Source organism: Pongo abelii, chromosome 5 (genome assembly GCF_028885655.2).
Source record: "Pongo abelii isolate AG06213 chromosome 5, NHGRI_mPonAbe1-v2.0_pri, whole genome shotgun sequence".
In the NCBI taxonomy this organism is placed as follows: Eukaryota; Metazoa; Chordata; class Mammalia; order Primates; family Hominidae; genus Pongo; species Pongo abelii.
In genome coordinates this window covers 25,837,765-25,865,747 of record NC_071990.2, presented here as the reverse complement: position 1 = coordinate 25,865,747, position 27,983 = coordinate 25,837,765, and the positions used below count along the sequence as shown (strand labels likewise).

Here is a 27,983-nt window from a genome sequence, read left to right as displayed (position 1 = left end):
TTTCTTTCTGCTAATCATCCTCCAGCTGACCATTAAATACTGGAATTCTTTAAGGCTTATTCCCAAGCTTCCTTTTCTTATGTCACTTTCACCCATGGGATGTCTCATCCATGCAAAAATTGTAATCACTACCTATATCAAGATGATTTATACGTTTGTAAATGGAGCCCAGACCTCACAAGAGAAATCCAGAGTCATGTGTCCATTTTCCTTTTTGTTGTCTTCACTTGGATATAATTGCTATCTGTGTTGCTGTCTGTGTGAGAGGCATCCCCATTAATATAATAGCAAACCAAAACTCAGGAGTTACTCTGGACATCTTCCACTCTCTCACTTAGTAATAGGGCCTGTCAGGTTTATTCCCTAAATCAAATAATCCACCTAAATCAAATAATCCATTCACCTCTCACCATGTCTATTGCCTCATGCCAGGGGCCATTGTTCTCTCCTGGACTACACTGTAAGCTCCTACTCCAACCTAATTTCTCATGCAGAGTGCTTTTGAAAACCAGGACACTTCCTACTGATTTCAAAATAAAGACCAGTGCACTTCACTGGTCCTACATCATCCTGTGTGCTCCTGACCTTAATTCTTCTACAGCCTCCTCACAAATCATACTTCCCTTATTCTCTACACTCTGGCCATAGCTAATTTCTAACCTTCTGCCATGAAACTTTTGCTTATGCTGTTCTTTCTTCCTCAAACGTTCTCCACTCAGTCTCCCACACCAGTTAACTATTATCCTTCAGATCCCAGCTCAGCTGAAACTTTGCAGGGGTGGCCCTTCCTTACGCTCAGATTAGTGCACTTATCATCCACTCTCATAACCCATGTAACCACTCATTATTTCTACAGTTGTTATTGTATATTTACTTGTGTGATACTTTGATTAAAGTTATCTGCCCTCCCAAGATACTGAACTCCTTAATACTGTGTATGGTTTTGATTTCTGCCATCCCCACAAGGTGTGTGTACATTAATATTCATTTAGTGTTGAAATGGTTTTGCTATCTTATGATCCTCCATGCTGCTCATATAGGGGCTTTAACAAAAGCACTAGCCACATTTCTCCAGACACTTGGAGTGAGGTTAGGGTAGTGTGTGTCTTACATACATCTTTAGGAGACATTTTAGGTTAATGAGGTGAATGTTGAATGGTTCCACATTGAATTGAATCCTACTGAATGGTGCGTGGGATTCCAACAGTCAGAGGGGCAAACGAAGGCAGATATCATGGATCACTGTCCAAAAGCAGTGATACATGAAGAACTGTTGGAGGGGCTAGAAGAGACACTGGGCAATGTCTATTCACTAACATGTTAAAGATCTGCACCAAGCCAAAAAGCAGATGTGGGGCAGAGGTCAAGATGGCCAGAAAGAAGGTGACTGTCCAAAAGCTGACTCTGGAAGCACAGGTATTCCAGAGGCGGCTCTCATTCCAAAGCTGGCATCCACAGAATGCAAGTTGTCTGAAAGAGTTAAAGTGTACTATCTTGCTCCCATTAGTTGCAGACACGTTCATTCCTCTTATCATGATGGAATCATTATTGTTCTTTCCTCCTTGACATTTTTCACCAACAATGGAAAACACTATACTTTCTGTTGTTTGGGGCTTTCTTTTGAGGACAGCTCAGAGGATTCATCTTCTGCATGTTGGGCACAACTCCTTTGTGATTCTCAGTTCTCGGTCCCAAGGTCTGGCTTCCTCTTTTGCTTTGGAAAGAAATTGTCCCCAGCACCTGATGCTTTTACTAGGATAACAGTGGAAGAGTGGAGAACACAGAAATCTCAACACACCTATGCTTTTAGTAGCTTGCAGTTAAATAACTAGCCTGTTTTCTTCCCCTGTAAAATTTCCAGGCATGGTAAAATCTTTAGCATTACATAGTCAGGGTCTAGCTAATGGCTTATCAGTCAAGCAGGCATGAAAGAGAAATGTCTGTGAGGGAATACAATGATCAACGAAGCACCAGGATCTAGCACATCTCTAGGTTTGCTCAGAGGTGGGTAAATGTCTGCTCTTTAGCCCAGTCCTGCACGTCTGCTCGGCCAAAGATGAGGTAGAAAACCAGGCCTGATATATTAACAGCAGCTGAAAGCAGGAAGACATTTCTCCAACCAAACTCTGAATCCTGGAAGCAGAAAATTACAAGTTATTAACGGTCACCCAGTTCTTGACCCTCTTGGTTCAGAAAGGCTTTGGCTCTGTGTCCTCCTGCTCCCTCCCCGACCTCCACTCTGGCTTCCATGGGCTTCCCAGTTGGTCCTAGAATACTTAAGTACATTTCTGCCATGAGGCCAAAGCACTGGGCATTTCCATGGCTGGAACGCTCCTCCCCCAGATACCTATTTGTCTCACACCTTCACTTCCTTTCAGTCCTTGCTTAAATGTTTCTCTTTAAGCAAGTGATTACGGTGAGTCCTTCCTTGATCATTGTAGTTAGAAATTCCACCCCTTGTGCTTTATTCTCCTCTTAGCATTTGCTAAGCATTTGCTATTCTCCTGTTACCATTCAATATATCATGTATTTTACTTTCATAAGTTTCTTTCTGTTTCTTTTCTACAATATAGGTTTCACAAGGAAAGAAATTGTGTTTTATTCACTTAAATAGCACGTGGCACATACTAATGTTTAATACTTATTTGTTGAATGAATGAATGAATGAATGAATAAGTCATTGAATGACAGGAGAAACAAGAGCAGTTTGAGAATTTCCATTTTAAACAACCATTTCTTGTCAGTGTGTTAGTCAGTGCTTGGGAGGGAACTGAAGCTTCAAAAAAAGATAAAGGACTTGATTTCATAAAGAATACTCTTTCTTTGTTATTCTTCATTTATTTTTCTGATTTACCAGTGCAAAAGCACAGGAAAGTAATTCTTTAACTTTCCTCTGGTTTTTCACCAGTAAGTGAATGGTATATGGCAGTGTTTTTCTCCAGTAAATGAAGTATATGGCAGAAAATAAGAATGCCACATACTTCTTTATTCACGTAAAGTTTATACCAGTAAGATTCTTAAGAAACTTAAGAATCTTAAGTTTCTTTAATTCTTAAGTCATCATGTAAATTAGTTGATTTTTGACCACTTTAAATGCATCTTCTAGGATACAAGGCTGTGCAAATGTGAAAAAACCATGCCTCTATAGGTTTCTCTTATGAATATTCATCAGAACATTTGACCTCACCTGACTGATGAAAAATCCAGCAGCAGTAGGAGAGATGGCTCCAGCTATGTGTGCAAAGACTTGCAATAGTCCTTTGAGAAAGCCAGTGTACCTGAGAGAAAGAGACGGTACTCTATTATAACCAAGTATACCTACGTTTGAAAGTCTCAATACCCGAGAGAGGGAGGCAAACATTCCTGTGCAAACAAAGGGTTAATATCAGCTGGTCTGTTGCAACTCTGTGCTTATCTCTGGGGATGACTGGAATTGCATAAGCCTTGGTGAAACCTGAATGAAATGTACTGACCAATGATTAGTATAATCCTGTGCTAGGGATTGGTACTCCCATGGGGGTAACCTCTATTAACTTGTCAACATTGTTTATGCAAGATGGTCAGATTGATGGTCTGCACCTGGTTTGTAAGGTTTTTGTTGTTATTGTTTTGGCTTCTGCTGTTGAGTCTGATCTTGTAACTTTTATACCCTCCGTGGGTATAAAAGACCCCTCACCAGATGAGACGTCGGCTCCCCTGAGACAAAGGCATCGCTCACATTTCTTGGTGGTTCATTATCTGAAGATGAAGGATGTCCCATTGACTGGGACAGGACCCTGGGAGCTATGTTTGGAAGTCTCAGTCAACTCTGTATTTACTGTATCGGAGACAGATATTTCTCCTGCAGTCCTGTGTCCTTTGCCTTTATTAAAGATTTTCATGAGGATACCCTATAGAATCTCAAGAATTCTTTCAGTGATCCCACCTTAGGCAACTGCTGCATTCCTCAACAGAGAGAGATTTGTGTGAGTCTCCTTCAGTTGACTCTGAGCATGGCCACTGACTCCTCTTGTTCACGCCCAGAAAAACTAAGTTCACAATGGTCAACCAGCTTAGAGTCTCTTCCAGGAATTATTTAGATGTAGGGTGTAGAGCTGGTGCTGACATTTCCTGCAACCTGTTGTACCTGCCACATTTTACTTTCACATCAGAGTAGATTTAGGGCTGCTAGACTTGAATTGAGTGTCTGAAAGGATGAGGCAAAAGAGGTCCCTACCTAGGAGCAATATCCAAGAAGTTAACAAGGGCTCCTGATTCACAGAAGCTGCTGATGGCAGAAGACAGCACCAAGAAGGTCATGGTCATGCTGTGGCTGGATCTGACCCAGGGCAGGGACACGAGGATCACGGATGGGAAGAGAACCCCTGGGGTAGGAGGACAAACACAGAGTAAACTGGAGGCTGCTCTGAGCTTCCCACGTTCACCCCTGTGTCCAGCCTCTCCCTTACCAATGGCAGTGAAGAGTTTCCTGATGGTGATGAGTCTGAGGATTTTTCTGGAGAGAAGAAAGTCTGCCAGTAGACCTCCAAGGATAATGCAGATACATCCAACAACAAACGGCAAGGCAGACAGGATCCCACTCTGAGGACCAGAGTCTAGGTCAGGTGCATGTGCCCTTACCACCCCCACCATGACACAAATAACCTTGGACAGATTGTCCACATTTGTGGCTTTTCTTTGTATACACGTCACTTTTAATACAAATTCCATGTTACTATAATGAGCCAATATACTTTTAGTATGTATATGTTCATAGCTCTGCTTGCAAAAAAAAAAAAAAAAGAAAAAAGAAAAAAAAGAACTAATGCTCTCTTTATATATAAAAATCACCTGGAAATAAATATTTAAAAGACCAAAACCCAGTAGAAAAATACGCAAAGGATAATAACAGACAATTTTTAAAAAGAAAAGAAAAAAAGAAAAATAAGTGGCTCCTAAACATGTTAAAAGGTATCCAACTTTACTCATAATGAAAGAAATACAAAGTAAAACTATGGTGAGATATTATTTTTCATGGATCAAATTGGCAAAAATACCCTTTTTTTTTGGCATGCTCTGCGCTAACACTGTGGAGAATCAGATTCTCACAAATATTACTGGTGCTCTATTGAGGGCAATTTGACAACAAATATAAAAGTTTATAGTGCATTTACCCTTTGACTCAATAATCTCATATGCAGAAATTTACTCCACAGAGAGTTGTACAAAGGTATGACAAATGAACAATGTTTTCACTGCAGCATTGCTCAAAGATGGGAAACAATCCAAATACTGCTCAGCAAGGTTCTCATGTACTGATATGAAGATTTCCGTGACATATTAAGTGGCAAAAACCTAGTATATAAGCATAGCGGCATATTACAGAGTATACCGTTTTGTATTAAAAAAGTTGGGAAAATAAGGATACACATTCATGTATGCTTGCATTCTCATAAAGAAACAAAGAAAGAATATATATAGGAAACTTAGGCCAGCCATGGTGGCTCACACCTGTAATCCCAGCACTTTGGGAGGCTGTAGTAGGAGGATCACTTGAGCTCAGGAGTTCGAGACCAGCCTAGCCAATATAACAGGATCTCATCTCCAAAAAAAATTAGCCAGGCATGGTGGTACACTCCTGTGGTCCCAGCTACTCGGAAGGCTGAGGTAGGAGGATTGCTTGAGCCTGGGAGGTCAAAGCTTTAGTGAGCCATGATTGAACCACTGCACTCCAGCCTGGGCAACACAGTGAGACGTTGTCTCAAAAGAAAGAAAGAAAAAGAAGAAAGAAATTTAAATAATTATCATTGGAATGGGCTGGGAGGACAGGGCAGATTAGGAACAATAATGAAAGAAAGATTTTTCAGTCCTTTTTTTTTTTTTAGACGGAGTTTAGTTCTTGTTGCCCAGGCTGGAGTGCAATGTCATAATCTCAGCTCACTGAAACCTCCGCCTCACCAGCTCAAGCGATTCTCATGCCTCAGCCTCCTAAGTAGCTGGGACTACAGGTACACGCCACCGTGCCTGGCTAATTTTTTGTATTTTTAGTAGAGACAGGGGGTTCACCATGTTGGCCAGGCTGGTCTCGAACACCTGACCTCAGATGATCCACCTGCCTCAGCCTCCCAAAGTGTTGGGATTACAGGCGTGAGCCACCACACCTGACCCACTCTATGTTTCACTATAGTTTTTAAAATGTTGAACCTTTTTGTTATCAATTAAACTTCTAAACTAATATTCTATTGAATATAATGCAGTGAAAAGGAGACTCCTCTGTTGTATATAATCCAAACAATGGAAAGGATTCAGCACTCACCTGGTTCAAGTAGTTCATTTTACAGATGAGTAAGCCAAGGCTGTCAAGGTTATGTGACTTAGTGAGAAAATGCCCTGAAGGCAATGAGAATCCGGGTCTCTTGTCTTTTTAGCCTGGAAAGCTCTGCTTTCTGGTCACAACTTGTCTTTCCATTCATTTTCCCATCTTCCTCTTCCTCAGCCTTGGCCTCTGAGGGTCAAGCCCACCCAGCCTCACACCAAAGACAAATCATTCCTAACAGCCAGCCTCAGGAAGTCTATTGCTTAGCACTGGACTCCTGCTTATCTGTGTCCCGATCCCCTGGATTAAGGTTCTGGTTTAATTTCTGGCCCTCCTCTTCTTTGAAAAGACCCAGAGCCACTCCCTCCTGGGGCTTTCTAATCTCAATACCTGCAGCTTGCTTGCATGCAGACTCTGACTACTGCTAAGAAGGTCAGCTCTCTCTTGGCTACTTAGCACATTTTCACCAGAGGAACCCAATCAATATGAGAAGGCTTCTTCCTGAGTACAGAGTGAGAGTACAAGAGTAACACTGGCTTTGTGAACTGTCACTAACACGTTATGAAATCTGATAGCCACTTTTAAGACATCCATCCAGCAGGAATTGAAAGGCTCCTGTCAGCCATTCAGAGCATCTGTCTATTTTGTGAAAATTCAGAGAGCTGTGCACATATACATACTTTTCTTTCTCTATGTTATACTTGAATAAAAATGATTTTTTAAAACAAACATTACTCCACAAATGTCTATGTAAGTCTTATATGGGACTTTATGTCCTATTAATGTCTTATTTTCAGCATACGTTGTTTATGTTTCTCTGTCACAATTTTCTCAAAGGCATAATTTGTTTGGTTAATCTTTATGATTTATGCTGCCAGCAGAGCATCTTGTTTGAAAATTTTGATGGGATTGAGTATAAAATTTTTGCACAGGGCCCTTAAAATATGATAAATATGAATAGTATATGAAAATAGTATAATAAAATATGATAGTATATGAAAATCAAACTAGAACCATATGTATCATCTTCCTGCAGTAAGTAGTGAACCACATCGAGATCAATCAGAATCCAAATTAACTACATTGCATTTCCTATATGGAGGTCCTGGTCCTAATCCCCCGATTTTGGGGGGACAGACAGAGGATTATATATGAGCGCTCATTATTTAAGCATTTAAACAGAAGATCAGAATGAGCTTTCTCTATACTTACGTCTCTGAGGTTGGCTTGAAGTACTGAGCTGATGTACGTTGGTGTGTACGCCATAATGGTATAAAAAAGCCAGTATTCACAGAAATAAGAGACTAAAATGGCCCAGAGTGGTAAGGATTTGATCATAGCCCTAATGGGAAGAGACCAGCCTGGTGAACAGTCCTGGAAGAAAGCACACATCAATGTCCCCTCCATCAGAAGGCAGCTCTCTCTATCACATTCTTCATCTCTGAGACGTCTAGAGGGACATAGAGAAATGTCAGAGGAGTTCCTCAATGTACCTGCTGAGCCAATGAACACACAATGTATCTCTTCTCACCAGCACTGATAAAGGGATGATTCACAGGTTCATCATAAATGAGAGGAAACCAGAGAAGACAACAGGCACACCCAATTCCTCCTAGGAAAAGGGGATCCAGTTAGCACTGGATGGATTGAAGTACTTCTTTCAGTTTGACTCTAAGATGATTCCTGTGGTTGACAGAGTGACTGGCCTCAGTACGCCACTCTTCCTGGCATCTATCCCTTGCATGGCCCTATCATAGGGGGAGGGTACTTCCTCACCACTGGACTTTGGCCTTGGCCATACAACTTGCTTTTGCCAATGGCATGGAGGAGTTTCAAGCCTAGGCATTAAAAAGCATTTTTTAAAACTTATCCTCTTGTGTCTTGCCCACTGCTATTGGAAGACTATGCTCCAGCTCATCCATTGACCAAGGCAGATAACAAACACAGAGAGTGGAGCCACCCAGCTGTCCCACACAGAACCATCGGAATAAATGATTATTGTTTTAAGCCACTTAGTTTTGGGAGGTTTTGAAATGCACTATTATTAAAGCTGCAGCACCCTTACAAGTTAGTAGCGTGTTTGCCCCATGTGCTTGAAAATGCCCTCACCATTCACATACCAGTCAGCATCCCTCCTGCTAGTCATGCTTTGCAGAGTTCCTTTCATCATTAAACCTTTCTGTTTCTATCTCTTATCTTCCTCAAAGCACATAAGAGTGAGCAGCAGTACATTAGGTGAAATTAATTACCCAATTTGTAGATATGAAATTAAATTAATCCTCAGCAAAGACATTTTTTCTAATATATACATTATTACAGAGTTGGGAATTTAACATTATCAGTATTGAGTGGAAATGTGGCCCATCTTCAGATTCCCTTTTTAGAATCTTAAGAAATCTTATGGGCTCTCTTTTTTTGGCTAGCATGTCATTTACAAATTCCTTCACAAACATCATACAGCAGCCACTATACACCAGGCTTTTTGCTAAATTTTGAGAATATAAAATGGCAAAGACACAATTTTGCCATGAAGGAACCTAATCAAGTGGGGAGGGATAAATATGAAAATTAGCAATGTTGCACATTGGGGTTGGAGGATGTTAATATTTATTCAACAAATATTTAGTGAGTTTCTATTGTGTATATGCTCCTTACTGTTTCTCGAAACCATAAGCACAGTAAGATTTTCTTGTTGTTTGAATAATTTTTGTAACCTGCCCTTTCAAAGTTTTCATGATAAAAACTTTGAAGGTTGGTATGCTATGGAATCATTACATATTTTATTTTTGGTGAATATATTGACCTAATTTTACAGAAACCCTTGATCTAACAGGCCTGTCCTCTAATGAACACACTAGTGGGACTACAAGGAATTACCATAAACAATTTAAGGGTGCGATTATGGAGAATGTTTCAAATATTAAACAAACTTTAGGTAACAGCAGCTAGGCAGATTCCAACCACAGCTCCATGAAGGTAAAACTGTAATGTAGTAAAATACTGCCTCTGGAACTTTCCACGTGTCTTTGGAACCTTTCTGCAGCATCTCTTTGTGTATTTTGTCCACTCCTGAACCTCACATAATCTGCCCTGTCCTGCAGTCTCCACTAGTTGATTCTCTACCCTAATTAGTATTTTACCTATGATTAGGTCACAGTCACACAGTTTTCTAGCTATGATATTAGATTGGTGCAAAAGTAATTATGGTTTTTGCCATAATAATAACTGCAGAAATTTTAAAGAATATATTAAATTAAAAAGGATGACTAAAATGTAGTCTGACTAAAATAACATTTTCTTTTTTTTTTTCTCTTGAGACAGGGTCTCACTCTGTCACACAGGCTGGAGTGCAGTAGTGTGATCTCGGCTCACTGCACCCTCCACCTCCTGGGTTCAAGCGATTCTCCTACCTCAGCCTCCCGAGTAGCTGGGATTACAGGCATGCACCATCACACTCGGCTAATTTTTGTATTTTTAGTAGAGACGGGGTTTAACCATGTTGGCCAAGCTGGTTTCAAACTCCTGACTTCATGTGATCCACCTGCCTCAGCCTCCCAAAGTGCTGGGATTACAGGCATGAGCTACCGCACCTAGCCTAAGATAATATTTTCAACATTTTATAAAATAATTTGCTCTGAATTCCTTTAGGTCAAATTTAGAAGCAGTAAGGAATGTTATGATGCCTCTAATATCATAAGATTATTCTAGCTACACACTCGGGCTGCTGAAACTTAAATGTTAAACATAGTTGGCTCTGAACACTACCAGCTTTAGCTGTGTAAATATCCATATCTATTAGGATTTGGTTAACCATAGATAAATTGCATCACAGAATTCTCTGTCATAAAAACTGGAGATTTGAAAAGCACACTCACCAAAGATATAGAAGACGTAAGGCCATCCTATGGTCTGGCAGAGGAGACCACCAGCAAGTAGAACAATGAAGGACCCCAGCATTGACCCTGAACAGAAGGGACGAGGATGTTCTGGGTGAGAGGACTCGTCTTGGGGCTCTATGTGCTTTCTACAATGCGAGTTGCACAGTGAGTGAAGGTATGAGTTTTAAGCCAAACTACCTAGGTTCCTTCACTTGGTAACTACGTGATCTTGGACAAGTTATTAGTCTATTTGTATCTGAAATTCCATATGTGTGAAATGGAAGTAATTATATATAGCTGGCTTATAAAATTATTTTGAGGATAAGATGAAAATATGTGCAAAACACAAGAATGTTTGGCGCATAGTAAGCATTCAGTTCATTCAGTTACAATCAAGTAAGGCAGTATGGGGTAGTGCTTTAAGGAAAGGACTATGAAGACACAGTGATTGATTGATATATAAGATCTTGGTTCTGTTGGCAGGACTTTGCTGAGTTCTCTTGGACAGTGCATGTAAAGTGGGGTTTAGGGTATCAGTTACCTGATCCAGCAATGGTGGTGAGTTGACTCCTTTCCAGTGGGGGAGCCCATTTGACCCAAATTGAATACTGACCAGTTAATACCATAACCTGGAGGGGAAAATTCCATTCTTGGAGATCTGAGGTCATTCTTGAACCTATATTCCACTTATACCTGGAAAACATCTTGGTACCTGGGCTATGCCTTGTACAATCCGGAGGAAAATGAGCAAGGCCACTCCCGCATTAGCTGCCAGTGGAATGAAGAGGGTCAAGAATGAGGAAATAAACAAGCCAGCACCAACCACATACTTGGCTCCAAATATTCCAGCCACATAGCCACTGGGGATTGGAGCCAAGAATGAGCCATAGTTGAGGGAGCTGAGGAGGATTCCTTGGATTTCAGGACTCCAGTCATATGCAGGGGCCTAGATGACAAAGAGAGTTACTGTTTGTCTTTAGTTGAAGAATTGACAGTTTTCATTTTGAGGACTTGAGAGGCAAAAATTAATTGGCAGTTATCTTTCTTTTTACATTTCTCCAGTTCCTCCGATATACCAGTATCATGTATTTAAAAACCCTAAATATATGCCCAACATACTCTTTCCACTCACCCTGACACAATTAACCAAAAATTAAAATATAAGAGAGTTTGTAAAGAAACAAAGGCTATAAAGAAGAAAGCATCATAGGCAAGGTAATAAAAAAAATACGTGGAAGGAAGAAAAAGCAGACAAATCTATGAAACATATTTAGTAGTGATTTTCATCATTGTAGGGGAAGAATTTATGTCCACTAAATGGTAAAATGTTTCATTTATTCTAACTTAGTCCCTGGTTACACTCATAGACACTAAGTAGGGATGCAATCCCCTTAGATACTTATTATGTTCTTTATTCCTTTCTTTTCTTTCTTTTTTTTTTTTTTTTTTTTTTTTTAAAGACAGAATCTCACTCTGTCGCCCAGACTGGAGTGCAGTGGCACGATCTCCGCTCACTGCAACTTCTGCCTCCCCAGTTCAAGCAATTCTTCTGTCTCAGCCTCCAGAGTAGCTGGGATTACAGGTGCCTACGACCATGCCTGGCTGATTTTCATATTTTTAGTAAAGATACCTCAGCCTCCCAAAGTGCTGGGATTAAAGGTGTGAGCCACCATGCTCGGCCTGATACTTAGGTACTTGTGCCATTCCTGGCACATAGTACATGTTCAGTAAATACTTAGTGGTTAAATGAATCTCACTCTTTTATAAGATAACTCTTTAAGTCAAATTATTTGAGTCAAAGAAAGAGTCCAGAGTCTCATTAAACTTACCATTGCTTTAAATTCTTTTAGAGTTTCATTCCAGTAGTCCTGGGAGTCAGTGGAGGGCCGTTCTGTGGAGGCATTGGGCTGGCTAGGTGGGGCTGTGTTGTTCACCATAGCTGGGATGGCAATGCTCAAGTTCATTTGTTGGGTGTAAATTGAAAAATTACAGAGCTGCAAGATGAGGGCCAGCCCATGTCGGACTGAACAAAAGCCTGAGAGGAAAAGGGCATGAAAAGTCACAATCAGAATGCTTTTCTCCCACTCTCCCTAAGTCTGGAAGAAGGAGAAGATTGGTATCTGTCTGAGATGCAGAAATATAGGGAGAGCAGACATTCCTCTGTAACTGTGTAGTGGACTTCTGTCCCCCTGGGATGTAATGGGGGAAGTGGCTCCCTCAGAAGCATTTCTCAAATAGAGACTGGAAGAATGTGTGGAGTTGGTCAGAGCAAGCATTAGGGGAAAGCTTTTTAGGCAGGGCTCTGGGATGAGCGGATTAGAATGGGAATGGGAAGAAATTGATTTAGAGAAAGAATTGGCTGGGAGCAGTGACCGATTGGATATGGACAGTGGGAGAGAGGAAATTGCTGGAAATGACTCCCAAGTTCCCTGCCTGGGCAGCTGGAATAGCTGGAAGTGCCATTTATAACCAGGAAACATGGAAGATTAGCTTGTCTGGGGCTGGGGAGAAATGAAACTTGAAAGATAGGCTGTGGTTAGATCATAGAAGTATTTAAACTTCATCTTAATAGTATAACCTATGTTTACACAAAATTTGCTAGTGTTCCATAGGAGCTCTGGGGATATGCCTGTGGCTGAGTCCAAATACATTAGTTTGACAACAGCAGGAAGAATTCATCCACTATCCCTGCAGAGAAATCCCAGAGGTAATGAGTGATCACAAGGTATGAAGATGCCATTTTCTTGGCTCCTGAAAGGGAGCAAATGCTCTTGGAATGGACAGCATGGTTTCATCTTGTGTAGCAATGCTCTTGCTAAGTTCCAGCTCTTACCTTTGGTTCAACTCTGAGAGCATTTAGTTCCCCACCCCCAATCCAGCCAATGCACCACCCATGAAAATCTACATTGGAATTTTGATCAGTCATATTGATATGACAGATTAAATTAAGAAGGATTGCCACATTTGTAGTATTGTCTTCTAGTCAAAAAGGGATACCTATGCATGTGCGAGTACTGGTCTTTTACTCAGTCCAAGGTGGAATTTTATAGTTATCTTCAGTTAAGGCCTTCACAAATTTTGTAATTTTGAAAAATTTTGAAAAAATTTCACAAATTTTTATTGTGTAACTGTTCTTTGTCCTATTATATTCATCAGCTTTTCCCCCATTGAGTTTTGATTCAGTAAAGACAAATTATGTACAAATAATGAAAAATATAGTTGATTATGTTTACTGTTTGCAACACTTATTTCTTTCTCCTGGGTAATTTAATTCACCAGCATTTTCAAAAAAATGGACAAAGCAGGAATGGTAAGAATGGGCACCTCAGCTATATTTGCATTTACTGAGAATGCTTCTCACATTACACCATTAGGTATGCTGCTAGTTGTTGGTGTGACATGTCCTTTAATGATGTTAAACTACTCTGTTCCTACTTTTAAATATTTTTATGGGGATACGTAAGTTTTATAAAATGTAGTTTAATCCTGGAATCAGACACCTGCATTCCAATTCCAGCTTGTGTGGTCTACTTATAGCTGTGTGTTCTGGGGCAAGGTACTGAGCTCTCTGTGGCCCCCAAATTTTGCCTGAAAAATGAGATTAATAATAGAGTCTACCTCAAGGCACTGTGATAACAACTGAATAAGTTTATGTAAGTTTATTATAATTATAATAGCCTACCACCTTTGTATTATTGGGATGATCTCTTCTTATTTTTAATAGGCTATTACAAAATTTAAAAACATGATGTATTTTGCTAGTATTTTAGCTAGAATTTTATTTAGTATATATAGTTGAGCTTAAAATGTTGTTTATGTATGTATGTGTGTGTTATTTTTTGCTATACTAGCTTTGTTTTTCTTTTAAAGTTATAAGCTTCCGTCTCAATCTATGATCTGAAATGTTTTAGGTACATAGCCATTTTTCTTAATAAATTTTTAATTTTAGGACAGTTTTAGATTTATAGAATTGTTGAGTTCCTCTATATCTCACACAAAATTTCCTCTGTTATTAACATCTTATGGTGCATTTGTTGCAATTAATAAACCTGCAGTGATATATTATTAACTACTAAGGTCCACAGTTTATTCAGATCTCTTAGTTTTTAACTAATGTCCTTTTTTCTGTTCCAGAATCCCATATAGGGAACCACATTACACTTAGTTGTCACGTCTCCTTGGGCTCTTTTTGGGTATGACACTTTCTCAGACTTACCTTGTTTCTAAAATGTATTCTAAATACCCTGTAGTCTAAAATGTCTAAAGACCTTGAGAGTTTTGAAATGCACCAGTCAGGTGTTTTGTGGGGCATCCCTTAATTGAAATTTGTCTGATATTTTTCTCATGATTAGACTGGGATTATGTGTTTTTGAGAGGAAGACCATGGAGGTAAACTGTCATTCTCATCACATCATATTAAGGCCACACACTGTCAACAAGACTTCTTACTGTTGAGTTGATCTTGGTGCCCTGGCTTGAGGTAGTGTTTTTCAGGTTGCTCCACTATAAAATTACTCTCTTTTTTCTTTTTCTCCTTTTAATTTTTTGTATGAATTAATATGTACAAATGTACTCTGGAAGAAGTCACAAGCACCAGTCACACTTAAGGAGCAAGGAGCTAAGAAGGTAGAGTGCTATATGAACAATTTGGAACTCTTCTGCACGGGATAAATAGGCATTTTCTTCTCCTTAAAAATCTCGTATAATTTTTCTAGTGAAACTACTAGAATATATTTGTTTGTTTCTGTGTTTGTTTTAAAAGGAATAACTTTTTGACAATTTTCTTCATTTCTTAGACGTTTTTTGACATGTATAATTTTTTCTTTATTCATATTTATAAATTAGAAACATAAAATGTATAATTCCTAGAAATAATAATTTCTACAAAATTATAATAAATTATATTTAAAATATTAAATTTTAATAAGAATTATGATTATGTAAAGTTTTTATAATTATAAATTATAATTCCTAGAAAATAATTTACTTATGTACTTTCCCTATAATTAGCATATTATACATTTTCAATGCTTCTGTCTCCTATTTTCTCATAATTGCTTGTATTTAATCTCTCTGCCTGATTAATCTGAGTAGCAGATTGTTTGTTTTATTGCCATGAATAGCATCATTTTTATCAAAGAACCAGCTCTTGTATATATTTTTAATCCAATTTTTTCATGATTTGAGTTCACATTATTTTCTATATTTAAGTTGTCTATTTCATTTTTCTACGTAATTTCCTTGAAGTTGTAGGCTCAGTGAATTGGATGTTTAATTAACTGGTTTTCATGTTTTATTACACAATCTTTGTTTTCTTCCCTTTCTCAAATCTGTCTTCTCCTTGCTGCTGCTAATTCCATTTTAATTCTACAGTGACATTTTTTTCCTCCTTAGTTTCCTTTCTCATCTATATTGGGACTGCTTCCATATTCTTCTGTTGAGTTACTTCCTACACTCTATGTTTTATTATTATTGTTGTTGTCATTATTGAGAGCTTTAAGAAATTGAAGATGAAAATATTCCTCAATTTCCCCATAATAACATAAGCACAGCAGTGTGATGTAAAAGCTAACAACAGCTGGTTTGAATCCAGCTGCTACCTCTTTGTGCCTGGATGATTAAGATGTGTTACTTCATCCCTCTGTGCCTGGGCAGGCTCCTACAAAATGGGGATGATGCTAGTAGTACTTTTTCTGAAGGATTGTTGTGAGAATTCAATGAATTAATACATACAGACTGCTTAGAACAGTGTCTAACACAGGGCATGCACTCATTATGTGACAGCTATTATAATGAACTGTTATCTTTCATAAGTGTACCTGTTGATTTCTTTTTTATCTAACACATGCCTTACCTTATTCTTTCCTTTGTGCAAACATATTTATGTAGGTTCCTTGTAGTCCACCCCTACAGCCTTGGACTATAAAAGCCAGTCGTATGTGACTTTGTTCTCACATTTTGAAACCCCTGCACAGGGCCACCCATGCTGGTTTGAGGCTCAGCTATGATGTGGTGGTATATGTGGGTGGACTGGTGGCAGCGGGTGGGGAGTAGGAGGTAGGGAATTCTTTCACCAATTCAAGGGAAGCTAACTACTGTACCATTTTAATTCTGCAATAACCTTGTATAATTTGAGAGAAAGCCTTCCAAATTTCCAAGTTGATTTCTGCAGTTACTCATATTTTCCTCTGCTTTGTCGCACTGGCCCCTGGTGCTAAACTGCAGATCAGAAAGGCCAGTGAAGCGCGAGGGGAAAGCTGCTGGATGTGGACCCATGCACGCTTCACCCACCACATTCCAGCACTGCAGACCCTTGAGGGACTCATGGGGTCTGGGGTCTGCCCAGCTTCTGGACACTGCCACTCCAAGCTGGGGAGCACAAGCTGAAGCTCCACAGCACCCTCTTTGTTCTTCCTATAACACTGCACCATGCCTCAAGGATGGGAGTTTTATCAGCCCTCGGCTCCTCTCTCAATTTCTTCCAAATTGTATTAAATCTGTCTGCGAGATTTCGAGCTTGTAGTGTGTGGTGGGAATAATTCCTTAGTTTCAATCTAGATGGAAGTACTTTCTCAAAGTGTTGTGCTTGTTTTATTCATTTCCATGGCTTTCAGGAGGGGGTGCTATTGTAAATTGGCCTTCAGGGGGGCAGTATATCTTTCCTGCAGGCATTTGATATGGAGAAAGGACATTGTCCCTGATATTGTTCTCAGTGCCTTTCTCACCCTTCTCTGGTCTCCACAGTAACAGAGGGACAAATATCTGGAAGCTACAATCCTCAGGATTCCATTCAGATTCCACAAATGAGGACATTCTGGCACAATGTGACAGGCCGAACTCAATGAGAAACCACTATGCTCTGGAGATAGCTGCGGGTGGATAAGCAAGGATCAGTCATGTTAGACATGGGATTTCTGCCTGTGACTTTGGGGTGTCCTCCTGAAAACCACCCACTTTGTGATGCACATGGCTGGGATCATTGGCAGTGTCATGTCTCAGATTTTCTGAAAGTAATCAACCTGACTTTTGCTTCCCTAGCCTTCCAACATCTGTGGAATCTTCCAGTACCCTATATTAACCTTCTTTCTTCTCAGAAATACCTAGATTTGCTTTTGATTTTGTGATATAACCCAGACTGATACAGAAGCTCATAGACTTCTGGGGGAAAAGGGGATCAGAAGGTCAAAGTGATGTCTGTCTCCAGCCTGGCCCCAGAAATCCCTAACTGAGCCTGATAGAGAAAAACTACTGATCTTCAGGCAGAACCTGAAGGCCCAAATTTTTTCACTCAAGGTTTCTGGGTTATTGGAACAGTTACTTTGTGTAACCAGGTGACCAGATAATGGAGGAGGGGGCATTTCTCCGCATCCCATGGAACACCTGGATTCAGCTCACTGAGTGTCTTAGAAACACAGCAAAGACATCAGTAGCCTTTGGGGATGGGGGTTCTGGTACCCAGAGAAAGCCCCAGCAGTGCCCTGGGAGTCTAATACAGAAGATCCAGCCATGCCCAGTAAGCATGAGCCAGAGAAGGAGATGAGAGGAAAAGCGATATTGGACACCAACTGACAAAGCAATCTGCAAGGTTTATTCCTAAGCATTTGTGAGAAATACTTGGATATGCAACAAAATAACTTGGTAAGGCTTGGAGGAGTAGCTGGGGTTCTGCCTTATTAGGTAGGATGAGACTGCCAAAAAAGGATGAATGTTAGTAGCATGATGCTGTTTGAAACAACAGGCCGGGGTAAAGTGGGTTACAAAGTTGTTGTCCAATATAGCTATAGCCCAGAGTGGTCACCAGAGGACTGGGTGGCATGGTAGGCCAGATGTTGTAGGAGACTATAGAAGGAACCAGGAAGACCATAAGAGTTCCACTTTAGACAAATTATAAATGAACTTTCCAATGACTGCCCAAAGGTGGGCTGAGGAAGGGACACTATGTGAGTGGTAATAATAAGCTCATAAATGGCAGAATCAGGATTGCAAACTCAAGCGTTCTGATTTCTGACCTGTGCTTTTTCCCAGTATGCCATACTGCACCTTGGTAAAATTTTACACATAAGTTCTTCATATTACTGATTTTGAGGGAAAGACAGAATGATAGGATAAAATAATTTGGCCAATGGTATAGTCTAGTAGACTCTGAAATCCTTAGAAACAGATGAGACCTTCAGCCAAGACTACTGGAATAGTATTCATTCTGGGTCAAATGGTGACTAGTTGTAGGATGAGTACTAACATGCACATTTCCTGATTTCTTCTGTGATGGACGAGATTAGGAGAAATCTCTTTTCTTGAAGATATGCATAATTCTTAACAGACAAACTGGCTAAAATGTTGAGTATTACAAAGCATTCCATCTTGGTTAGTGTTTTGCCTTTTAAAGGCATTATCTTATGAAATGACTATATCCTTAAAAGAATTAACGGATAACATAGTTATAACTCATTAAGCATTTAGGGTAAAATAAGATGTTCTACAGTTTCCCTTAATGCATATTATAAAATGCATGATGTTGTAATATAGATAAGAGAAAGGGAGAAAGGTGACTTCTATGACATGGTAGAAACAAAAAGCCCATCTTGGGGTCAGGGTCAGGTCTGGATTTAACATGAGCAGAGAGATCTAATGGGACATGTCTTGGACTTAGAATCAGACAAGCCAAGGTTGGTTTCTATATTTCCTACTTAGAATCTGCTCTGATTTTTTTCCTTCATCTCTAAATAATGTCATGATACCTGCCTGTCTTATATACCTTCAAAGTTTCTTATGAGAAATGAAATAATTATCAATAACAATTTATAACCATATAGAATTCTTGGCAATTGGTGGTAGCAAGGAAAATGATATGTATCAACAAAAGATGCCACAGACCCTAGTTTTATTTACTACCACAAGTCAAGGTGCCACAGATCCTAGTTTTATTTACTACCAGATTACTGTGCATGATTTTACCCTTCTTGGAGCATTCCTCTTGAGCCATGTTTAAATTGCCATCATTGGAAATATCCCCCACTGTAGCCTTGACATCTGGTCCAGTAGACATTTTTGTCTCTCTTCCCAGGGACTGGCATTTACTTACTGAAATAAAAAGAATACAAAAGCAAATACAGACAGAATCTTATATGATATCACCCCAATTCTTTCTAAGAACTAGGAGCAAATGTTGCTCTATAAGAAAAGTGGTAGATTAGGGTTCACGAAAACTGATTTGTCATCCTGGCTCTATCACTAACCAATTGATTGGTCTTTGAAAGGTCGCAGTTTACCCAGGGTCTTAGTATCTGTATCTCACAAGTGAGAAATCTGGTCTGGATTGCCTTCATAAATTGTAATATCCTTTCTAGTTCTGTGTTCCCATGTCTCTAAATTGATATTAGTACCAAATGGACATGAAAACTTGACAACCTTATTTGAAATTTCATCTAGGAAATTCCAGTGGATTAAATTACCTGAAAAACTATTGTAAACACCTATACATATTACATAAAATATAGCAAACACCCTTTTACATAGCTGCAAAGACAGTAAGAGATATCTCCATCGAGTTAGATGTCTGCACTAACTTCAGTGACCATGAGATTGGGGCACAGAAGCATCAATTTCAGTGATGTGGGGGCCTGAGATCTAAGCCCCTGTGGGGATGAAGGGTGAAGCCTTAGGCCCATGCCAGGGAGGCAATTATAAGGGAGATTCTAATATAGAGTCAGATGCCTCACAGGGGTTCAAAACTTAGTTAAAGAGGCTCTTCCCCTTTCAACAATAACAGTGACAACCCTCTTTGTCCTGAGTTGTGGCTTGAAAATAAAGTACTTCACCTGAAAATTGTGAAAGTTCATATCTAGGTTATGGAGAATTGAGGGTTGGAATTCATACTGTCTTCATTGTCTGAGAACTCATCACCAGCTAAAAAACTGACCAAAGATTCAAGCCCAGTCTGATTCACTCAAAACAGATTACACAGAATTACTGCAGATGAAGCTCTATATATTATGAGCTCAAAATAAAAAATTATAAACACTCAAAGAAGTGATCCATCCAAAACAAGTTTTCAGACTCAATGTGTAGCAAAATTAAACTACTGAGAACATCCAAAAATAGAATAAACTGACAAAGACATTACGTAAGTATGCTTTAAATAATTGAAGAAATAAAATATGGACCCTAGAACATAAAAAGATACCAAAAAAAATAGGCAGATTTAAGAAGGATACTACTTGAAATACAAAAAAAAATTAGGCATTAAAATTTGAAACTAAGTGACTAGACACAGCTAATGAAAGAATTAGCAAAATCAACGGCAATGAGCTATGTAAATTGTACAGAATAAAGCTCAGTAAGATGATGAGGGATGACAGCAAAGTTAAGAACCTGGAAAATGGAGTGAAAAGGTCCAATGTATGTTGAATAGGACTTCTAGGAGGACAAAAGAAAGAGAACTTAGAAAAGGCAATACTTTAGGAAATAACAAATAGGAATTTTTCAGAATAGATGAAACCACAAGATTTCTCAGATTCAGGAATCAAAATGAGTCTCAAGCTAGAGAAATGAAATGAAATCTACACCTAAACATATTTAAGGATACTGCAGGACACAAAAAGAACAAAACTTATTTATAATAATAGATACCATAAAAGATCACTTATAGAAGGGGAGAAATTAATTACAGCATTCTATCAGATATGGAGCAGCATTTGTTCAACTTCTTCAAGCTAATAAAAAAATAAAATACAGTAAATTGGTAAAAAGTAGGAAACTATTGGAACAATATATGAATATAGATTAAGAACAAACATGGAAAAATGTGCTTCACTTCGCTATCAAGGACATGGATATTAAAAGAACCAGATCCTATTATTTCTTACCTATCAGTTTTCATAAACATTTTAAAAGACTATGATCACCAAGCTCAGGCAAAAATGTGGGGAAATGAGCTATTGTTTGAGGGAGTCAAGCTGCATCCTCCCACTTGTATTGCTGCTTCATGGTGTGTACCAGAGACTAATAAGCACAGCCACACAGAATAATATGTTTCAGGACATTCCTTAAAGCAATATTTGTAAAAGCAAAAAGTCAGGAGCTAACTAATGATTATTTAATATTTGCATAGTTAAATGCAGATATTTTCTGGAATACTATATAGCTATCAAAGAATTGGATACATATAAAAAAGCATATAAAGATTTAAAAGACAGGTAAACAACCAAGTATCTATAGTCTTCAAGAGACTCACCTAACATCTAAGGATTCACGTAAACTTAAGGTAAAGAGGTGGGACTAGATATTCCATGCAAATGGACACCAAAAGCGAGCAGGAGTAGCTATTCTTTTTTGTTTGTTTGTTTTTTGTTTTTTGAGACGGAGTGTCACTCTGCCTCCCAGGCTGGAGTGAGGAGTAGCTATTCTTATATCAGAGAAAACAAACTTATAAGCAACAGCAGTTGAAAAAGATGAAGAGAGACATTATATAACAACAAAAGGACTAGTCCAACAGGAAAATATCACAATCCTAAATATATACGTACCTAACACTGGAGCTCTTAAATTTATAAAACAATTACTACTAGACCTAAGAAATGAGATAGACAGCAACACAATAATAGTGGGCGACTTCAGCATTCCACAGACAGCACTAGACAGGTCATCAAGACAGAAAGTCAGCAAAGAAACAATGGACTTAAACTATACCCTAGAACAAATAGACTTAACAGATATTTACAGAACACTCTACCCAACAACTGCAGAATATACATTCTATTCATCAGCACATGGAACATTCTCCAAGATAGACCATATGATAGGCCACAAAACAAGTCTCAATAAATTTAAGGAAATCGAAATTATATCAAGTACTCCCTCAGACCACAGTGGAATAAAATTGGAAATCAACTCCAAAAGGAACTCTCAAAGCTGTGCAAATACATGGAAATTAAATAACCTGCTCCTAAATGATCATTGGCTCAACAATGAAATCAAGATGAAAATTAAAAAATTCTTTGAACTGAACGACAACCATGACATAACCTATCAAAACCTCTGGGATACAGCAAAAGTGGTGCTAAGAGGAAAGTTCATACCATTAAATGCCTACATCAAAAAGTCTGAAAGAGCACAAATAGACAATTTAAGTTTACACCTCAAGGAACTAGAGAAACAAGAACAAACCAAACCCAAACCCAGCAGAAGAAAAGAAATAACCAAGATCAGAGCAAAACTAAGTGGAAATTGAAACAAACAAACAAAAAATACAAAAGATAAATGAAACAAAAAGCTGGTTCTTTGAAAAGATAAATAAAATTGCCAGACCATCAGCAACATTAACCAAGGAAAAAAGAGAGAAGATCCAAATAAGCTCAATTCGAAACAAAACAGGAGATATTACAATTGATACCAGAGAAATACAAAATATCATTCAAGACTACTATAAACACCTTACGTGTGTAAACTAGAAAACCTAGAGGAGATGGATAAATTCCTGGAACTATAAAACCCTCCTAGATTAAACCAGGAAGAAATAGAAACTCTCTCTGCAAAGGAATGGGGAGGGCGGGAACGGCCATGCAGGCGTTGAACTTTGTCTTTCGTGTTTACATGTGTTACAACAATAATGTAATTTGAATTATTACTGTAATTAAAAATAAATTTCAGGGACACAGGTAGGCTGAGATGAAGAAGGTGAGAATTTTCTTAGAGACAGTTGCTGGTATTCTCTGACAGGTATTCACTCTCACTCCAGGAAAAAAAGGAGGAGGGCACTGCCCCGTCACTTCAAGTCAAATTATAGGAGCTGCCTGCAAGGGGGTCATTCAGGGAGCTTGACATATGTCCCCTGTGTGTGTGCATGTGTGTGTGTAGAGGTGAGTGACACATGCCTTAGAATCTAAGGGCATGAGGTGGTGACTCTTGGTCTGAGGCTGCAGAGCACAGCAAAGGTCTACACCACACTGGAGGTTGTGATACGTCCCACGGCAGCAGGGGTGAAGATGCACAGGTAGAGACCAGCAGGTCCCTTGTGAACCAGATACGGATGACTCAGGAAAAATCCAGTTTATAATCTATTAAAATGAGAACTGTCTGGAGAAGCCACATGACCCCAAAAGACAGGGCGGACTGCCCGATGCCCAACACCTGAGAAAGGAACCCTAACTGCTGAGTTAGTGAACACATATCACCCCTGACATGGGAGGACTGGTGGATGCCCCCAATGGGGTACAATAAAGGATTCAGCATTGAACATTCATCCAACCCAGAGACCACCAATGCCAGGTCACAAGAGTTCCAGCTAAGAAAGACACTTCCTGCTTCTTGCTTCTAACTCCCTACCCACCAGCCCTGGGAAGATCAGAAGCCATAGCTAGCAAGAGGGGTGAGAGGAGTTGCTGACAGAGAAAGGGAACAAGAAACCAACCAAATGATCCCTTCCCTCCCCAGGCCCAAACTGGAGCAGCGGGTTGCAGGGCAGGGGAAAGAAGGTTTACTTTTAGATCAAGTTTGGAATTTTCTGGTTTTCATTGGACTGGACCTATTAATTGCAAATGAGATTATTTGAAGACTACAAATAAGCAATAAACCTATTACTACTGAAAATGATCAGAGAAGTTACAGCACAAAGCAGATATAAAGTTACAGCACCAAGCAGATGTAAAGGAATAAAATGTAAAGGGATAAGCAGTAGGTGCTGGTGAAATGAAATCATTTTCCACGTGCTCTCTGTGAAGGACTATTCTTATTAATATAAAAGAAAATAGACCTGATCCTTTGGTGCTATTGTGTTTAAAAATAAGTGGAAATGTTATATAATGTCACCACTAAAGTTGGTAAGTAAGCAACTGACAGCGAAGTTGCCTCAATGATGTCGTTCAAAACCACAGATGTTAGACCATGGAGCCCTCTAGTCTGCACTGGAATTCAAAAACACACTCAAAATTGAATTGAAATCCAAACGAATACTCATTGGCAAATGGAATAGTTCTGGTAACTCTGAAAAGAAACTTGGTAAAATGAGGGGACTGACTAGTCTGCTGGAAAAATAATTTGCTTATCATTTATTTTCACACCTCAGGGCAATTAGTTGAATTGAAAAAATCGTATCAGTCAGAACTAAAGATATAGCGTTCAGGGTAACATTTTTTTCCACAGGCTATACCCACACAGACTCTTCGAGTGTTCCAATGTCTAAGAGTTCACTGGCCGCAAGTTCATTCATTGATTCAGTAAACATTTATTGAATCAATGAATGCAATGTTGTGCTTTTATAGCTCCATCTCCTGCATGACTGAAGGACTTAGTTCTCATTAAATTGCCCTCTCCTTGTGCGTATTATAACCAGAAATCAATTGCCTATTTTTTCAGTAACGGGCGATAATGGTTTTACTGGCATTAATGAAAGCAGTGGGAACAGACAGCCGAGGGTGAAGGGAGGACAGCGCTGTTGTGGGGTAAGGGATGCAGGCACAGACAGTACACTTGCGAGAAAGTTACATCCCAGGAGGGGCACATATGAAAACAAAGAAGTGAGAATGCCACATGGTATGAAAAAAACAAGAGTGGCATTGACAGCAATTAGGTCATTAGCATCAGGAGAGGAGGGCAAGCACTCTGCCTAGTCTAACCACTTTACCTGGTGTGGTTGTGTGAAATGGTTATATTTGAGCTGAAATGGGAACACTGAGAATGAGGCAAGGCTGAACAAGAACATTCCAGGCCAAGGAACCAGCAAGTTTGTCACGTTTTTCTAGGCAGAAGGTAGTCCAACACGGCGATGCAGAGTGAATGAGGAGGTTAATGGTAGGAGATGAGATCAAACGGGTGGGCAGGGGCCAGACCATTTTGGGTCCTATAGGCCTGGTAAGGGGACTGGATCTACTATGGCCACTGTGTGGCACATGGGCTATAAAGGACAAGATTGAGAACGAAGAGACTGAACAAGAAGCTGTTTCTTCACCTGTACAAGTGTTGATAGTTAATGGGCTAGGCTAGCTGTGGTGAAACAGACCACATCCAGGACCTGTTTTGGAGATATGCCACTAAGACTTGCTAATGAGATGTATATGGGAATGAAAGAAAGGGAAGAATCATCAGAGACTTCTGGACTTATGGCTTGAGCAAATGAGTGAATAGTGTTGCACTCAAAGAAGTTGGGGAAATGAGCAGAGAGGGCAGCAGGTTTCAGAGGAAAAGCAAGAACTTTATTTTGGACACTTGGGGTTGAGACTCCTGTTAGACCCAGAAGGGAAGATTGACAGGTAAGTTTTGTGTCTCTGAGTCCATAGCTAAGAACAGAAGGGCCTTGGTAGAAATATAAATTTGTAAGTCATCAGCCTTATCTATTTATTTTGAAACCAGGTAAATGAGGAAAAAAACAGCAAAGAAATGGAGCCAGCCATTCTTATATCAATTTCTCATCAGTTTTTCTTGCCAAGACTGCTTGTGTCTATTCTTTTTGGATTCATATGCATCCTGTTCCTCTGCTAGTTATCAGCTCACTGTAGAATGAGACTTTTCCTTAAGGTGCTGTGCAGAGCTATTAATAGCTCAAATGTCATCTTATGTGGTCTCAGCACTGAACATTTTTCCTCCTTATGAGAAACAGCCCATGGCTCTTATTCACAGTTTGCAAATAAAGTCCTCTGCCCTAAACTCTTTATCATTAACTACTTCCCAGAGCCATATTAGATTTCATTTATTTTGCTTTCCCATAAATTCACTGGAACCAAACCAGAACAGTTTGGTTTTCATTAATTTTTTAGGCATGATGAAAATCTTCCTCTCTGAGAATTCAGTATTGGCACTTATTGTCTCACTGTGGATTTAATCAATCCTTAAAAAAATTAATGTATTTCACAAAAACAATCCAAATATGTCATTTAGTTTCTCTCTCTCTCTTCCTCTCTCTCTCTCTCTTCCTCTGTGTGTGTGTGTGTGTGTGTCTGTCTGTCTGTCTGTCTCTGTTCAGCTATACTTTTAGAAAATTTCATTCTCTTGAATTTATTCCCTGTAGTTCCAGGGCTCTTAATGCAACATCCCTTCTCACTTACCAGAATTATCTAAGGACACAGGCATTCTCTTCTCCACTCCCACAATCTCTGCCCCCAAACAGCAAATTAAGCTGCTCTCTAATGGAAACAGACTCATTCCCATCATCTCAAAAGCAGAATATTAGGGGTAAAAGTTTGAAAGTTAACTAACCTGAGAGAGGAAGAGTGCAGGATCCTCATTCCTTTCAAATAAATTTTCTAAGCTCTTTGCAATTGTCTAATTCTGGGAGGTAAATAATTATCCAAAACCTTTAGCCCTTATGTTACCAGCTTGGAGAATTTTATTGGCTCAGTGGTTTAATTTTTAACTTTACATTTTATTGTTTGATTGATAAGCAAATCAAGCTCCTTAAATCTTCTTCATGCTTCAAGCCCAGCTGAGGTCACCTATGTCTTCCCTCATCCTTAATCAGAATCAATGTCCCTTCTTATAAGGATCCTGACACCCCCACATGTTTCACTGACAGCACTGTCCCCTTCTGGGGTCTCTCAGAGTTATTATAATCTTCGTGGAGATGGGGTATATTTTGTCCCTTTTGAGTCCCTTTTCCACCATCCTCCTGTTTAATAGAACTGAGCTTTCCAAAGAGGAGAGACTTAATACATTTTGGTCGACCTGAGTGATTTTTATGGTTTTCTGATTGTAATTTTTTGCACAAAGGCCATTGAGTTTTCCGTGAAAATTAACTCTGTGATTCTCCTCCCTTTTATGGCGAAACATTTCAGAAGACTCATACATATTTGCATTCTGTTTCCCCACCTCTAGTTTTCTCATGAATCCATCAGCAACAAGACAGCCCTTAGCAAAGCCATCACCAGCCTCTCTGCCAGCAAATCCAGTGTTCACATCCCAGGCCTCATCTGTCAGTGCTTGACAGATTCCACTACTCGTTCCTTCTTGATGCCTTGTTTCATTTAATTCATTCAGATCTGATTTTCCTTGTGTCTCATTGGTTGTTTCTTCTCAATACGTTTTGCTGAATCCTTATCTTTTCTCTGGTTTCTAATGTTGATATGCCTAAGACTCTGTCCTTGAACTTCCTCCCTATCTAAACTCACTCCCAAGGAGATCCCAGCCAGTTCCCTTTCCTTTCACACCCGATTCTGACCTCTTCTCTGAGCTTCGACTTCAACTTCATCCATCTCTCCTTGAGTACCCATTAGGTATCTCAGTCTTATGACTGCAAGCAGAACTGAATCTCCCTCCAACCCTACTCCTGGCCCAGGATCCCGCATCTTGGTTAATGGCATCACCATTTCCCTGTTAATCTTGCCAAAAAAAAGTCAGCCTTCATTCTATACTTTCCATCAACATTAATTCCAACAGTATGTTCTATCAGTTCCACCTTCATCTCTTTCCATTATTTTTTATTTCCTCCATTCCTATCACAGTCATCTATCACCAGGGTAAATAAAATGATTATTTACCTGGCCCCACTGTTTCCATTCTCTCTCTTTTAATCCATCCCACATAGCAGGCAGAATGCTGGAAATGTACATATGATCATGTTACTTACTGGTATAAAAGTCTTCCAAAGCCTTCCCAGAGAACCTAGGAAAAAAGAGAGCAAATTGGCCTTCCTGAAGGTGCTCCAACGCCTTATATCACCTTGGACACACCAACCTTACTGACCTCTGCCCTGCTGTTCTTCCCTCACCAAATTCCAACCAGTTCTGCCTTGTCCATGAAGTTCAAGGCCTTTACACTTGCAGTTCCTCCTGTCAGTGATGCCCAATTCCCCAAGATGATTGCAAGTGTTTTACCAATGTTGT

The 27,983-nt window shown here is 39.4% G+C and overlaps 1 protein-coding gene across 1 annotated transcript; it reads right to left on the bottom strand.

The window, feature by feature from the left end:
- Positions 1-8: 8 nt before the first annotated feature.
- SLC17A4 (solute carrier family 17 member 4) lies at positions 9-26,401 on the bottom strand. The gene is made up of 12 exons (XM_024248403.3): positions 26,362-26,401; positions 19,129-19,254; positions 12,003-12,208; positions 10,886-11,119; positions 10,715-10,802; positions 10,171-10,257; positions 7,789-7,907; positions 7,508-7,669; positions 4,449-4,581; positions 4,217-4,364; positions 3,188-3,278; positions 9-2,133 (listed from the first exon to the last, which is right to left on the bottom strand). Exons 2-12 carry the CDS (start codon positions 19,217-19,219, stop codon positions 1,999-2,001), a joined length of 1,494 nt encoding a protein of 497 aa, XP_024104171.1. The 5' UTR covers positions 19,220-19,254; positions 26,362-26,401; the 3' UTR covers positions 9-1,998.
- Positions 26,402-27,983: the final 1,582 nt, after the last annotated feature.